Raw genomic sequence first — 15,895 nt, 5'->3', positions numbered from 1 at the left:
GTTGCAGTCACCAGACCGTCTTCAAAGGATGCCCCACATATAGCGCATTTCAGTAGCCCAGCCTGGTTGTTACCAGTGCATGTGTGACTGTTGTCAGGCTCCGCTCATACAGGTAACGGCAAGTCCACCTGGGCTTCCAAGGTCAGACCTGGGTCAAGGAGCACCCCCAAGCTGTGGACCCTGTCCTTTAGGGGGAGTGTAACCCCATCTAATGTAGGGAAATGGCCCTTTAACCTATCTGGCGGAGCACCTACCAGCAGCACTTCCAACTTGTCTGGATTGAGCCTCAGTTTATTGACCCTCATCCAGTCCATTATCAAATCCAGGAACGAGTTCAGAATGGCGACTTCCACATCTGGATTGGTAGAGAATGAGAGGTAGAGCTGGGTGTCGTCAGCATATTGCTGACTCCTCAGCCCAAACCTCCTAACAACCTCCCCCAGCGGTTTCATGTAGATATTGAATAGCATAGGGGACAGTATAGTGCCCTGAGGAACCCCATGACACAACTGCCATGGATCAGAGATACTGCCCCCCACAGCACCACCTTCTGGACTTCATCAGCCAGGTAGGAACAGAACCATTGTAAAACGGTGCCTCCCATTCCCATCCCAGCTAATCTGTCCAAAATGACACCATGGTTGATAGTGTTGAAAGCCACTGAGCGGTCCAGGAGAATCAACAGGGATGCATTCCCCGTCTTTCTCCCGGCAAATGTCGCCAAACAGGGCGACCAAGGCAGTCTCCGTCCCATAACCTGGCCTGAAACCCAACTGAAATGGATTTAGATAATCCATTTCATCCATTAAATATACAGTTTCACAAATCCTGACAAATTTCTGTGATATTAAGACATAAGTAAGAATAAGCACCCTTTGTAGGTCAAGGGATCCCTTTACTATGTCACATGCAGGAAATTTATCAGAACTATAATTTCAGTTCCAAGCCTTCCAACTTTAGATTTGTCATTCAAATAAGCTCCCATATACCACAGTGCTATTCTCTGATAAGCATAATGATCTCCCTGTATCTACTACCACAGAGTAAATCAAAAGATGCATGCAAGGGAAAGTTTCAGTGACAACAGGCTGAAAGGAAGGTATTTGAAAAATGAGATAGTGGCCAAAGGCCATTTTAAAGTTGATAAAGCTAATCATAAAATTGTAAAAGTCGCATACGCTTACGTAAAGAGCGCCTTCGTTTGTTCTTTAACTTCCTTCTTTTGTTTATTCCAGCTTTAGATGGGGATTCTTCTTTAGCTTTTGGCTGATTGGTAACTTTCGAAGAATTCTGCTGGCTGAAATGCGTTGGCACATGACGCGCTAGCCCGCTTTGAGAAGCAAAACTAGCATTGCACCCTCCAACAACACACTGTGAGAAACAAAAGTGTAAAATTAAACCACTGCTGTGCCCATGAGAAAGGAGCAGTCAATTCCTATTTTGTTCAGCTGCTCTTTATGAAAAACAAACTGAATCAACATACTGGCCAATTACATTCTGATGATGTACGTCAGCTGGATTCTACTGATTCTGCCCATATCAGAAATACCTCCTCTTCTCTCCTGCAGTTCCCATGCACCTTAAAAATCTGCTCTGGAAAACAGTGAGTTTCTGGAGCAGTTTCTTGGTGACATGAAGACTGCAGCTATGAGGGTGTGTGAAAGAAAGTCCTGATTTAATAGGCACTGATTATCGAAATACATTGCTGGCTGTAGTCAAATACTTACTCCAGAAAAAAATGATTCCGAATATTATTTAAAAATTGTACCCCTCCATTGTTCTTAATATAGGACTGACTGCAGAACATTTAATCAAGAGGACTTTTAAATGCTAGTGCACTGAATTCTTTCCAATGATACAATGCTGACGTGCACCTTAATCCAAGTTAAACAACATAAGATCTTACCAGCTGGAGAAGTTCTCTTGAATGCTGCACAATAATATCCATTCCAGAGTATGCCATGTGGGAAAATACACGTTTTCCTTACTTTAAAAAATGACTTAAACTATAACAGGAATGGTTTATTTAAGCCCCTTTTTGCCCCTTTCCTGCACTTTTCTGCAATTGTGTGCATGGAGTGGGCATGTTGCAGCAATACAACTTTCCCTAATCATACGGATTCACACTGCAATATGAGTAACCACCAACCCCAAAGGGCCCTTTGCTTTCACCTGGATTTTTAAAATACTGTATAATGTTGCTGTGTGTTACTCTCAGACTGTATGAAGCTGCTGACAGAGATCAATATTTGCCTACTGTTAACTTGAAGAGGGAAAGTTGTGCCTTTAAGCAACCACTGAATAGTTTTCAGTCACTTGAAGATTAAAGGAAGCAGTCACTAGAATGGCATTGTTTGTTTGAAAAAATACAACTATTGCAACTCTTAAACATTTCAAATAATTTTAAAGTAGAGATGAGTAAGAGGTAAGCCTAGGACTACTTCCTCAGTTGTTTCACCATGTAGCTTACCGTTAGTTTTCAGGTCTCTAGGGGTTTATTGTATTAGACTTTGAAGAAACAACATTCTATTGTAGTGGACAAAATATGCATTTTAGCTACAAGGATGTAACTACATCTGAGACTCATGGCATAGTGGCTGAACTGCAATACCACAGCCAAGACTGCTCACAACATGAATTCGATCCCAGCGAGTTCAGGTAGCCAGCTCAAGGTTGACTAGGCCTGCCATCCTTTTGTGGTTGGTAAATGGAGTACCCAGATCATGCAGGGAGAGGGCCAGGGTTTCACCTGCATAATTAAATTGTAAACCTCAGAGAATTTTACTCTCTGTAAAACTCAGAGAGTGCTTTAAGTGCTATGGGTAGTATATAAGCAGCACACTTTGTTTTGCTTGATCTGGAAAAAAAACTAACTGTAGCCTTTTAATATTAGCTCATTTTAACCAAGTAAAAAAGGTAACTCTATGCTTCCTAAAATTTCACATTACTACTGGCACATTCTATAGTAGTTACTGCTCTCTATTCATGCTATGGACTTCTATGTGAAACAGAATAGTAAGGTTTAAATCATGAGCAGTTCTTAAAGAAAAAAAACTCTTTTAAAAACTCCTACAACTGGCCTGACACACAGACCTTCTCATCTCTTTAAAAACTAAGCAGAAACAATGACATTTTGGCAAACTGCAATGTACGGTATGCACTTCTATCCAAAGAGAGGCAAAAACAAAACAAAACAAACAAATAAAGAAGACAAAAACATTGTGACGCTTTAAAAACTAACTGCCGCATTTTAATGTAAGCTTTTGTGAACAGGTTCATTTGAAGAACAGTCTGAAGAAGTCGACTTGTCCACGAAAGCTCACATTAATACACAGCAGTTAGTCTTTAAGATGTCACAATGTTTTTATCTTCTTTTTTTCCTGATACCCCAGAACAAACAAATATGTGTTGGAGATAATTTACAATTTTCATGTGTACATTCAAAATGGCTTAGACTGATTGACTGTGATAGCCTCAGCAGCTGTTTGGTAACTCTCAACTGGAAATATGAGATATGTGCTGATATTTATAATAATGGGAAATGTAGCAATAAGACTAAATTCCAAGCTGAAATCCAGGAACACCAAGGTATCATTTTCATAGACTTGCTTCTTATGCACGGACAGTCACCTAGGCATAACTGTAGAGCTGCAGTGCAGAGGGGAGAAAAATATGGAAAACCGGAAGAAACTGGAAGTACTGAGGAAACTTCCCCAAAGAAGCAGAACAACAGACAAGATATGTCCCTCTACTTGAAGCATAACGAATCCAGCTGTTCACACTTAAGATCTAAAAAGTCACAGAGCAGCTTGTAAACTGACATATCAAAGAAACCTGACAAAAGAATCTAACATCAGGTACAGTAATACCCTGCCTAGTGCTCACAGAGTACATTCCAAGAAAAATGAGTGCTAACTAAATCATAACTAAACAGGGTTATTGTTACATTATATTTTATGCCATGAACTCCAGAGGCTTGGTCTACCTCCACACGGACCAGGCAGACTAAGTCCTAGGTCTTTTGTACAGCTGGTCTACCTTCATATGGTGGGAATAAACTAGGCCCCAGGTCTCTTGGAGGCCAAGTGGTGTCTGCTGTTTTGAATAAGAACTAAACAGGGCAGTGCTATGTGATATATTACTGTACTGTGGACATATGCATGCACATATATTTAGAATATTCTTAATCTAGCTTTGCAACTTTGAAAAAAATCAACTACTGAAAAATGCTACTGTAAGTAAAATGCTACAGCAGTTTTACTACTACCGTAAAACTAACTGTAAGTACAGTTGGACAGGATTATATTTCAACTGTTCTACGAGAGCTGCACTGACTCCTGACATGATTCTAGGCCCAATTCAAGGTGCGGGGGGGGGGGGGGCTTACTCCAAAAGCCTAGAAGGCTCATGACTTGAATATCTGAAACAACATCTCTCCCAATAATAGCTTACTTTTGTCTTGTCTTCATTACACTTTCTTCAAAAAGCACACTCAAGCCTCTGCTACAACCTGCTCTTTATGTAACACCTTTCCTTGCAGAGATTAGACTTCTATCAGCCTTGTAACAATTTTGGCACCAGAGCAAAAACAAGCATCCAAGTCTATCTTACTTTACTTTCATTGCAATTTAGTGCTGTTTATTACTGCATTTCATACTGTGCTGTATTTTATGGCTGCATACTCATTTTTAATGATTTTAATAAAAACAACAGGCATGGGCAATGGTGAAACAGTTAAACTTAATCTAGTTAAAATGGATGAAATGTTCTAGAACAGTAGTTCTCAACCTTGGATAACCCAGGTATTATTGGACTAAAATTCCCAGAAGTCTTCACCACCAGCTACGCTGGTCAGAGTTTCTGGGATTTGCAGGCCAAGAACACTTGGGTTACCCAAGGTTGGGAACTCGTACTCTAGAAACTATCCAGAATGTTCTAGAAGGCATTTTACCTTAAAAGGTTTGTCACCGCTGTGTGTCAGCATATGCCGCTGTAACCAACTCTGACTTGTTGATGGTGTGTTATAGACTTTGCAGCCTTTCCATAAGCAAACAAATACCTAGTAAGAGAAAACATATTGATTAGATTGGGAAGAATATTAACCTACTGAATGTTTCAATATTCAGCTTAACCTGAAAGATTCCAGAGTAAAATGTGAGATTGTTTTCTTTGATTATTTTGACCACTCCATTTTAGTATCCAGAATTTTTTTTTGGAACAGAATATTCAAACCTTTGCATTTAGCACATTTCTCATAGTGAATTCATGCAAATGGCACTCACCAGTGGCAGCAATCCACCAAAATACCAGCAATAAATACTAAGTCAGGCCCCTTAAGAAACATCTAAAGTATTTCTACTGATACACTAAATTCATGTCTTCATTTAACAGGAAATACAAATCTAAAATGCCAAATAAGCAGCTGAAACAGACATGTGGATCGTCTTGCACTGGACTTTCAGTAAGTCAAAAGTTTATATATGTTTATAAATTTCATAGTTGAAAATTTAGCACTTACAATCCAAGCAACATATCTAAATGGCTGTGTTAATGGCTCTTTCACAAGTACAATGTCTCTAATGAAAGACTTCAGACTTTATTGTGATAATGGAATAATTAAATAATTAAAATTTGGAAAAGAAAAAGAATTTTAAAATTCACAATGGAGAAATAAACTAGAAAAAAGCTACAAGGACCAGCATTAAAATGAACAACTAAATAAAATATTAACCTATGGAATTTATGTTCAGGTAGTTATATAGAGATTCACTATCATGAGGAGGGCAGTCTGGAATGATTCAACAAATTCTATAGTAACAAATCTACTAGTGTCTATTAAGGAAAGCCAAAATAAACATTTCCCCATGTTCAAACAATACTTCAGTAGACAAAGTATGCAAGAATAGGATAGAAATCTGTGAACGTATGAAAATGTGCTTATGAAAATGTTTAAGAATATTTAATTGCAGAATTAACTTGATTCTTGGTCTGACCAAGTATGGCATTTCCAACATTTTTTAAAGGCCCTTGAAATTAGGGTCACGGTGCATTACAGAAACACAAGGTAACAGATACTTCTAAATATCCTCTCACTTTATCCATCACAGAATCTACAGCTGAAATCCTGTTGCTTTGCTATGCATGGAGAAAGCAAACAACTTAACACTGAGTCACCTCTAACTAGCAATTAATGAGTCACTGTTGGGTTTTCAGGGGTACTTCTTGAGGATCCCAGTGAGGACTACTTAATTGCCAGTTAGAGGACACTGAAATTTACATCATTCACCTTCCGGTGCGTGCATCAAAGCAATATGATGTCAGCCTATGGACAGTGAGTATTTTGTTTATTTGATACCTTTTGTTCCCTGAACAACTGCAAACCAATTCTCTCCAACCTTTCATGAGAAAGACATTTCTGTATTTAAAATATTCCGGCACTGAAAATGAATATCCAATGGTTCCATTTTATTTAAAACATTTATTTTTCCATTCCTTTTTCCACTTCCACATATGCCAGGATGTTAAAAACATCTGTTGCCCCTGAACTCCAAATTGCAGAGCAAAATCTAAACAGATGATGCAAACCCAACAGCTACTTAAGGAGCACAAACTCTGTCAAAATAGAATTACTAATTCCAGATGCTGTAGCTTGTCTTACGTTTAACAAGCTGCAAAATCCCAAGTTACATAACTGGACCACAACCCGATTATTTTAAATTAACCAGACATCCATAGATCTGCCTCCTAAAAGCAGATGTCCCAGACAGTCTCCTGTAAATGACACCCTGCAGTTCGCAATCCCTCCCTTCTGCTCCAACATGCACAGTGTTTTTAACAAAGTCCGATCTCTTCTACAAGCCCTCTGGCTCACATTAGATGGCTTCTGGGAAGAGAGGGCTTATGTCACACAAGTAACAATCTGGCTAATAATCCCAACCAAATAAATGTTTGGTTGGGATCTCTAAGTGTTTGTGAATCTTAGTAAGAACTATATATACTCCTGGCTGAGAAATCTATCTGATGAAAACTTCTCTAAATTAAACCCACCAGGAATTTGCAAACCTTGTGAAAAAATGAAAAAGGAAAAGGCATCACTTGCCAACTGATGCACATATCAATAAGATCCAAGAAAGAAAACAAAAACAAAAATGAATCACACATGTTCTAATTTACCAAGATCCAGGTGGTAGATGCACTTGCTCATCAGTAAAATGACACTATCCTCCCATATTTATGGCTATTCTCTATTAAGAACCATAATATTATTCAACTTCACACAGTAGACGTCTTAGCACAACTATTATAAATATTCATTTTCTAAGGGACACAAAGATTAATGTGATTCAATACCTGGGAATTGCAAGAACAACTTGGCATATCAATTACAGCTGTGCACTCACTCACTAATTAACTATTATGTAACAACCCTCTTTGAACTTGGTGAGGATTATGTTTGATTTTTAAAAGGTCTACTAGTAGAAGTTTTCCCATGCGGTCTGTGACCCCTTTGATGTATGGCAGGAATACTTTGTTTGTGGGTGGCTGTTTTTCTTCTTCACCACTGCAGGAGTATACCGGAAAAACAGCCACCCACAAACAAAGTATCCCTGCCATACATCAAAGGAGTCACAGACCGCATGGGAAAACCTCTGGAAAAACACAACTTACAAACAGTATTCAAGCCCACCACAAAAATACAACAAATGTTACGGTCAGCAAAGGACAGAAGGGACCCCCTCACCACTGCAGGAGTATACCGGATACCTTGCAGTTGTGGCCAGGTATACATTGGAACCACAAAACGAAGCATCCACACCAGAGTCAAAGAACATGAGAGACACTGCAGACTAAAACAACCAGAAAAATCTGCAGTAGCTGAACATGCCATAAAACAAACTGGACATGAAATTCTATTTCAAAATACTGAAATACTGGACAACACCAGCAATCATTACGTCAGACTGCACAGGGAAGCCACTGAAATCTACAAGCATCAACAAAACTTCAACCGGAAGGAGGAATGTCTGAAACTCCATAAAACCTGGCTCCCAGCTCTCAAAAACACAGAGTGCAAAAAGGTCAATGAACTCCACCCAGCCATAAGGTCAAGGGATTACTGCACACAAAAACCCAGCTAACGACACCCATCAGCCACAGGGACAGATAATCCCCCCTCTTGATCAAAACAATGCAGCCATAACAAAACACAATCAACCATCTCCTGATTAGGACAATAGCCTACCTCACCAACTAGCCTTCTCACAACCATAAATACTCCACACACTCTCAGCCTCCCAGAGCACAGTTTGCTGTCCTCTGAAGATGCCGGCCACAGAGACTGGCGAAACGTTAGGAAGAACCACTTTCAGAACACCGCCAAGAAGCCCGAAAAACCCACAACAACCATGTATTCTTATTATCACAGTTTAGGAGAACAACAGGGGATAGAATATGTCTCAGAAAGAGGGGTAAGGAAGAACTGTAAAAAAAAAAAAAAAAAAAAAAAAACAAGATGGGCTCCAAAGCTGATAACCATGTGTCACCATTAGCTAGCTATGTCTTCTCCAGATCAATATCACTACTGATCTGCATGATTAAAAGTGCATTTTCCCAATCTATCAACATCTTAGAACACTAGGAATTAAACAGATGAGCTCTTTAATGGTTTTTGAGGGGAGCAAGTGCTATTCCAGTATTCTTAAGATGGAACATTTACAGTTTGCTTATTCCAAGTTATCAGAAACAGAAGTAGGCAGTATTATTCAAGATTGTATATTCAAATTAATTTTTTAGAGAATATGCTATAGCTGATAGAAAAGATTAGATATTTTTAAAAAATCAACCATTCAGTAAAGGCTTTCTGTGAAATGAAGCCACTGACTCGTGGTGAAAATTTTAATTGTTATCAGAATGGAGATGATTCAAAAGGAAGCTCAAATGAAGTCTGGGGACTAGATTAAATTTTCATACAACACAGCTGACAAATTAAATTAGACAGAGTCAGACACAATTCTTGATAGGCTGAACCTGCACTCTCACAATAGGATGCCATAAATGCAAAAGCAAAACAACATTTACTTCCCTGATTGGAGGGCAAGCAATTATGACACATACAAAAACTTTCTAACTCCAAAACAATTTCATCATTTATCCATTTGACAATATAAAGAGCATCCATCCTGGATAATATACAGTATTGCTATTCTATTAATTCTACTGTATGTACAATCCATCATAAATGGACAGTTGCTCTTTTTTGGGAAACAAATTACCTACCTGTTTCCAGATGCCAAACAACTTTCCTTGAATAAACATTATCCAGTGCCTTACTCTCTTCCCCAAATCTATACTTATCCATATCCCCACATATCCACAACCAGCACCTTTCCAATTCTGCCATCCACAGCTCTCTGTGCCCAGGAAACAATCTCTTTGTTTTGGGGCTATGTATAAATGTATACATATGGTGGTGCCTCGCTTAATGATGATAATCCGTTCCAGGAAAATCGCTGTTAAGCAAAAACATCATAAAGCGAAATTAAAAAGCCCATTGAAATGCACTGAAAAACCCTCAATGCATTCCAATGGGCTAAAAACGCACCGTCCAGCGAAAATCCTCCATAGGGTGGCCATTTTCGGTTCCGTCCCTAAGCACAGCGGGGAGCCATTTTAAGCACCCAGCGGCCATTCTGAAAACCCGAAAATCAGCTGTTTTTGATCGTTGTAAAGCGAAAATCAGTTCCTGAAGCAGGGAACCGATCATTGCTAAGCAAAATTCCCCCATTTAGAACATCGTTTTGCGGTCGCAAAAACATCATTGTAAAGCGGATCTGTCGTAATGCGGGGCAATTGTTAAGCGAGGCACCACTGTATTTGCCATGTAGACCCAACTCTTCTCTGAAGAAGAGGACTTGTCCATGAAAGCTCACATTAAAATAAATCAATAATACATAATGTTTTTGGCCTGATATGAAAACACAGACTACCTCATCTAAAAAGACTACTTTAAGCACCCAATTTTGAAGTTCACTGGCCTAAATATATTTGATGTATTTTAATTAATAAAAAAATATATACATTACAGTAACACATGCTTTTAGCAAACGCTAGTTCCACAGCCGCTGCAGTTAATTTTCAACAAACGTAATACAGACACTATGGAAGAGCAATAAGAAGAGAAACGAACCCCTCCTCGTTGGCCGTCTACATGTATGGAGCGAATGTGATCGGCCAGATCTGGGCTGGAGTTGAAGCAAGCCTGGCACTGGTCCCAACAGCAGTTATAAGCAATACTTTTTGCAGATGAAGCAGGAACTCCTTGTCCATTCATCATCACGGGAGTTGAACGTCCACTGGATATTGTGCTGTCTACATCCATAATGGTACTGCTTATGCTACAAGGGGGGAAAAAGAATTGTCAGGTTACTCATCTGTTTACAATAAAGAAGCCATTTTCAAGTAAGTTCATACTTCAACATAAATGATAACATCTTGAATTCCTGCCTCCATTTGTCTTTGTAGAAGCTGTTTCTTTTCCCCAGCAATGCTAGAACTTCTAAGAGGCTTGGTAATTTTATTTTCAACAGTTGTTTTCACTACATTACCTGAAGCAATTGATAAAATAACTGGCCTGTAATCTAATCTCCTGGGCTCATTTTAAAAAGGGGTTCTCTCTAATTTCCCAATTAGCAATTTTAGTAGCAAGTTTCATGGTTTGGCTAATAGTTCAGTTATTTCATACCAGTATTTTAGAAATCCTTAAAATCCATCTACACTTGGCTTGAATTTGTAGACAAGCTAAGTAGTTCAATTCTGTGGATTAGATTTGAAATTTGTATAATTTCCCCTCCATAGGTAGTTTTCAATTTCTGAAAATCACAGTCAGTGGGATGATTTTACTGGTGGTGGCAATTTTTGAAAATTAATCCCTTTATCCTATTGGAGTTTCAGAAACTTAAAGACTTCCCTCCCATCCCTTTATGAAAATTAAAGACCTCCCTCCCATCCCTTTATCCTACTGGAGTTTCAGAAACTTTGGGGAGGGGGGAATTTGAAATTTTTAATTTCTGAAAACTACCGACAATTTCTGAAGAAAAGCCTCAAGTGGAGAAAAAAATGTACAACAGGATTTCAATCTTAGAAGCAGAATAAAGATACTTATACATTTAGGTGGTGATGTCTGTGCAAAAATCACTTAACTTTCAAACCACTATTTTGGTAGTACTGGAGCTTTAAAACTGAGCTTTGTACATCAGTTTAAATGCTCCTTTCCTGGATAAGGACAGTAGGAGCTACAGCCCAATGTATTTAGTGGGTATCAGTAAGGGAAGACCATTTTAAAACCCTCATAGCAAGCCATGCATTCATCACTATTCCCTGCTCTTTCCTGCTCAACCACAGTACATTAGATTGCCATGAGCACAATTTTTTTGCTGAATATTAATCATACTTAAACATCTGTGCAAATGTATGCTACAGTATGGCATAACACTGTGAAAGAGGAGGTAATCTATTCCCAATCACTTAACTTGATGTATTTTGAGAAAATCCTAAAGAGCTGGGATAAATAGTGCCATATCACACTATTTCCAACCTTGGTTCCCCAGATGCTGGACTAAAACTCTCAGAAGCCTTCACCATTAGCTACAGTGGCCAGGATGTCTGGAAGTTGTAATCCAAGAACACCTGAGGACCCATTGTTGGGAATTACTGCTTTATGGCAAGCCTCTAAAACATCTACCCACTAATATGATCACACATATGAAGTCAACTGATCTTAGGCCAAAATCCAGCACAGACCATCGACTGATAGAATGGCTTTTGTCAACACAGTTGAGGACATCTTTCCTCCATGGAGCCGGAAACTCTGCCTCCCATCAATTATTTCCCAGCTTTTCAAATAGTATATTATATAACATTAAATAAATAAATGTAGGTGGGGGGGAGACTATGCTTCTATGCTGCAGTATGTCAAGAGCATGGCAGTTACTTTCATTTGTTTTCTTTTAAAAATCCAGAATAAAGAACATTTGAGAATCTGTTCTGGGATATATTCAGCTCACTGGGTCAGAAGCTATGGAGTTGTTCCATGGAGTGGAAGCATTCTTTATGATTATTTCCAGCTGGGCTGTTGCCATCTACCTCAGAAGTAATTTATCTACCTGTCCAGCTCATCAGTATGGTAGTCAAGACATTTATTTATTCACACACAAACTCTTCCCTCCCCACCCTTATTGTTGCTTAGTCTTTTAAAACAGGGTATGTTATGCTCCTCTTCATTCACTCAATTTATGGAGCCTTAATGATCTATGTTTCACTACACCTGGTTTCATCTTGTTAGCTGATTATTCAAAATCGTTTTAGTCTGTCTTTCAAATACAATTACAGTGGTGCCTCGCAAGATGATGTTAATCCGTTCCGTGGAAATTGCTGTCTTGCGAAACCAAATTTTCCATAGGAATGCACTGAAAATTAATTAATGCGTTCCCAAGGGGAATTTTTTTTTAAAGGCACTTAAGGGGTAGGGAGCTGGGGAATCACCATGGGAGGACTGGCGGGGGGTCCCCTCGCCACGATCGCCGGCTTTGGAGGTCCCCCGCCAGTCCTCTGATGGTGCAGGAAAAGCCCCCAAAGTGCTCTAAAGCAGGCACGGGTGGTTTTGGGGCACCCCTGCCAGGGCTCCGATGGTGCAGGGGAAGCCATCAGAACCCTGGCAGGGGTGCCCCGAAACCACACGCCCCAGCTTTGGGGGTCCCCCAGGGCTTACCTTGTACCATGGGAGGACTCGCGCGGGTCCCTCTGTGCAGGGATCAGTGTTTGCAGAGGTTTATCCGAAACCATTTTTAAAGTTCCCACCTCTTCCTCCTGCCTTTGGCAAGCCTCAGAAGGGAAGAATGCTTTTTTCCCTCTTTTCCCTCCTAGCTCAGAAATCTATTTTTGAAATGTGATGACTATCAGCCTAAGAAATATGGAAGTCAATAGTTATACAAGGAGAACAATTATTCCAATTGTTCCTCAACAAAATGATATTCACTAAATGTAGGCATCCCTCTGCAAGAAGGGGAAGAGAGAAGAAACTCTGTTCCAGAAACCAGAATATGTTTGTGAAAGACAAGATCCAATTCAGGACTCATTATGCCCAAATGATCAAAACACACTGATAATACACCTGCCTTCATGTACAGTAAAAGCAAACAAATCCACTGACTCTCACATTTAATGGGCTCCTGAATGACAAGCAGCGCAACATTTATTAAAATCTGTGTATGTGTTATCACACTGCTAATAGTGGCCATATTGTTTACTGGACTAATCACTGTGGAAAGACACCTAGTTAGTGGTAGCTATAAATACTCAAAACCTTGTGTTAGGAGTCTGCCAATTATTATTTTTTTAAAACCAATAAAAATGTGTTGTCCTGAATGTCACCCATTCCAGACCATTAGAACTCTATACAGATCACAAGCTACTCCGAGTATGTATTTTTGATTATAAATAGGAACCAAGTGTGTGTGTGTGTGGGGGGGGTGTTAAATGTTTCTCTTCATTAAGAGGAGACTGATTTCTTTTATCAGAGTATTTAATTAACAAAACACCAGTTCAGGCATGCATGATTCTAACTCCATTGAGTATGCTTATGATTGGTGTAAGTCCTGTAAACACAGTATGTCTGGCTTCCCAATAAACATGCACAGGATTGCACTGTGTGTGTGTCTCTTTAACCATGGTACTTTCTGTTATATTCTTCCCCTTTCCTCATTTAATTAAATATTCTTTACACTCTATATTATACATACTATAATTTAGTACATTGTTGTATAGTATACAAGTGTGTATACGTACTATACATACTATGGTATACAAATAAAAAGAGGTATAACATCTCTCGGTATGGAGAGAATGATGGTCGGCTCCAAGTCTCATCCCAGAGAGACGCCCAGAAGAATACCACGGTTGATGGTATTGAAAGTCACTAAGAAGTCCAGCAGAATCAACAGGGACAGACACTCCCCCTGTCCAGCCCCTGGCATAAATTATCCACTAAAGCAACCAAAACAGTCTCTGTCCCAGGCCTGAAGCCAGATTAAAATGGATCTAGATAATTTGTCTCATCAACTCCTGGAGCTGAGAAGCCACAACTCACTCTAGCACCTTCCCCAAGAATAGAACATTAGAGACTGGCCAGTAATTATCCATTACCATTGGACCAAGGTGGTTTTTTTTTTCATTAATGGTCTCACTACTGCCTTCTTTAAGCATGCTGGGATCCTACCCTGCTGCAAGGAGGCATTCACCATTCTTTGTACCCACTGAGCCAGTTTTTCTCTGGCAGCTTTTACAAGGCAAAAAGGGCAAGCATCCAGCAGACACTTGGCAGCCTTCACCTCTCCACAGGTCTTATCCACACTCCCAGGCTGCAAAAATATAAGATAAGCAGGGGCCATATTCCATGGATCTGTATGAAGTATAGCATCCATGTCAGAGCAGATCCAAGTGATTTTGCCTGCAAAGTGTCATGCAAATCCTTCACAGTGAGCTACAGTGTTGTCTGCATTCTCTTCCTGCAGGCAACATGTAATAGGCCCTTGACCACTCAAAGGAACTCTGCCAGATGACTTTGTGCAGATGTAATGGTAGTAGAAAAGAATGATGTTTTTGCTACCACCACTGAATAGCCTTCCAATAAGCCCTAACTTGTGTTCAGTTAGATTCACTCCATTGCTACATCCCACTCATTTCATCACCACCAGCTCCATGGTAAACCAGGGGGCCAGTTTAACTCTCGATTTGTGAAAGGGGCACTTAGGCGTGATTGTGTCAACAGCTATAGCCATTTCCCCATTCCAGAGATCAATCAGGGCTTCAACAGAGTCACTTGCTAAGGCAATAGGAAACTCGGCAAGAGCCATCACAAAACCATTTGGATCCATCAGCCTTCTGGGATGGACTGTTTTAATTGGTCCCCTACCCCTGCATAGATGCTGAGTTCCGTTAACCCCACCAGATGATGATCTGTTCATGACAAGGGAACTACTGTACAAAGAGTTTTTCCACACCCAGACCACCAGTACAGAAGACCAGGTCTAAAGTGCCCTCTGCAGCATGAGTGGAGAAAGACATCATTTAGGAAAACAATTCACATTAGCAGAGTGCTATGGGGAAAATGCTGTAACACTCATGGATGCCTCTCTTTAGGACAGACCCATGATAATCATGCAGTACATTAAGTCCTGAGTCACTCCTGACATAGCTACCTCAGCATAGATGTTGAAGTCCCCCAGCACAACAAGCCAAGGAAACTCCAATACCACCCTCGAGACCAGACCAGCTAGCTCAGAAAGGGGGCTGTTAACAGTGGGATGGGCAGTACATAAAAAAAAAATCCCTATTCTGTCTTCTCCCACTTTCAGATACACACACTCAAACCTAGAAAACTGCAGTACAGTATGTGGCATTTGTTGAGGGAGACAATATCACAACAGACCACTGCAACCTCAATTCCTCATCCTTCACAGGGCTTGCCTGCTGTGCCACAGAAAACCCTGGTGGACAAAGCTGAGAGACTGGCACCCCAATCTCAAACTTCTATAATGCAAGCCAGATCAAGTCCTTCACTGCTGTTTTCCTATATACCGATTTGGCATTTAGCAGAATGATTTTAAACCCAGAGGGCCTGATACCAAGACTATCCAAACTGTTTAAATCTGAGGACAACTTAGGGGCCACTTTTGGCCCTTCTCACATAATGCTGCAGTTGCTGTCTCCCATCATATCTCCCCTTGCCCTGAACAATTCAAATAACTGTTCTCTGACTCCCCACACCCAAGTTAGCAATTTCCCCTCAGAGATGACAGTGACTGGCAACAATATCACAATTAACTAGAATGGGAGGTGA

General features: G+C 40.0%; 1 protein-coding gene across 2 annotated transcripts in view; it reads right to left on the bottom strand.

Moving 5' to 3' along the window:
* AEBP2 (AE binding protein 2) overlaps positions 1–15,895 on the bottom strand; it is a 42,682-nt gene that overhangs the window by 14,673 nt on the left and 12,114 nt on the right. For both annotated transcript variants that reach the window (XM_020804225.3, XM_020804228.3), the window contains exons 2-4: positions 10,187–10,394; positions 4,952–5,059; positions 1,185–1,371 (exon numbers count right to left, since the gene is read on the bottom strand). In XM_020804225.3, the coding sequence (XP_020659884.3) occupies positions 1,185–1,371; positions 4,952–5,059; positions 10,187–10,394 (503 nt within the window). The remainder of the gene's footprint in view (positions 1–1,184; positions 1,372–4,951; positions 5,060–10,186; positions 10,395–15,895) is intronic.

This window comes from Pogona vitticeps, chromosome 5, assembly GCF_051106095.1.
Source record: "Pogona vitticeps strain Pit_001003342236 chromosome 5, PviZW2.1, whole genome shotgun sequence".
In the NCBI taxonomy this organism is placed as follows: domain Eukaryota; kingdom Metazoa; phylum Chordata; class Lepidosauria; order Squamata; family Agamidae; genus Pogona; species Pogona vitticeps.
This window is presented reverse-complemented; position numbering and strand designations above follow the sequence as displayed.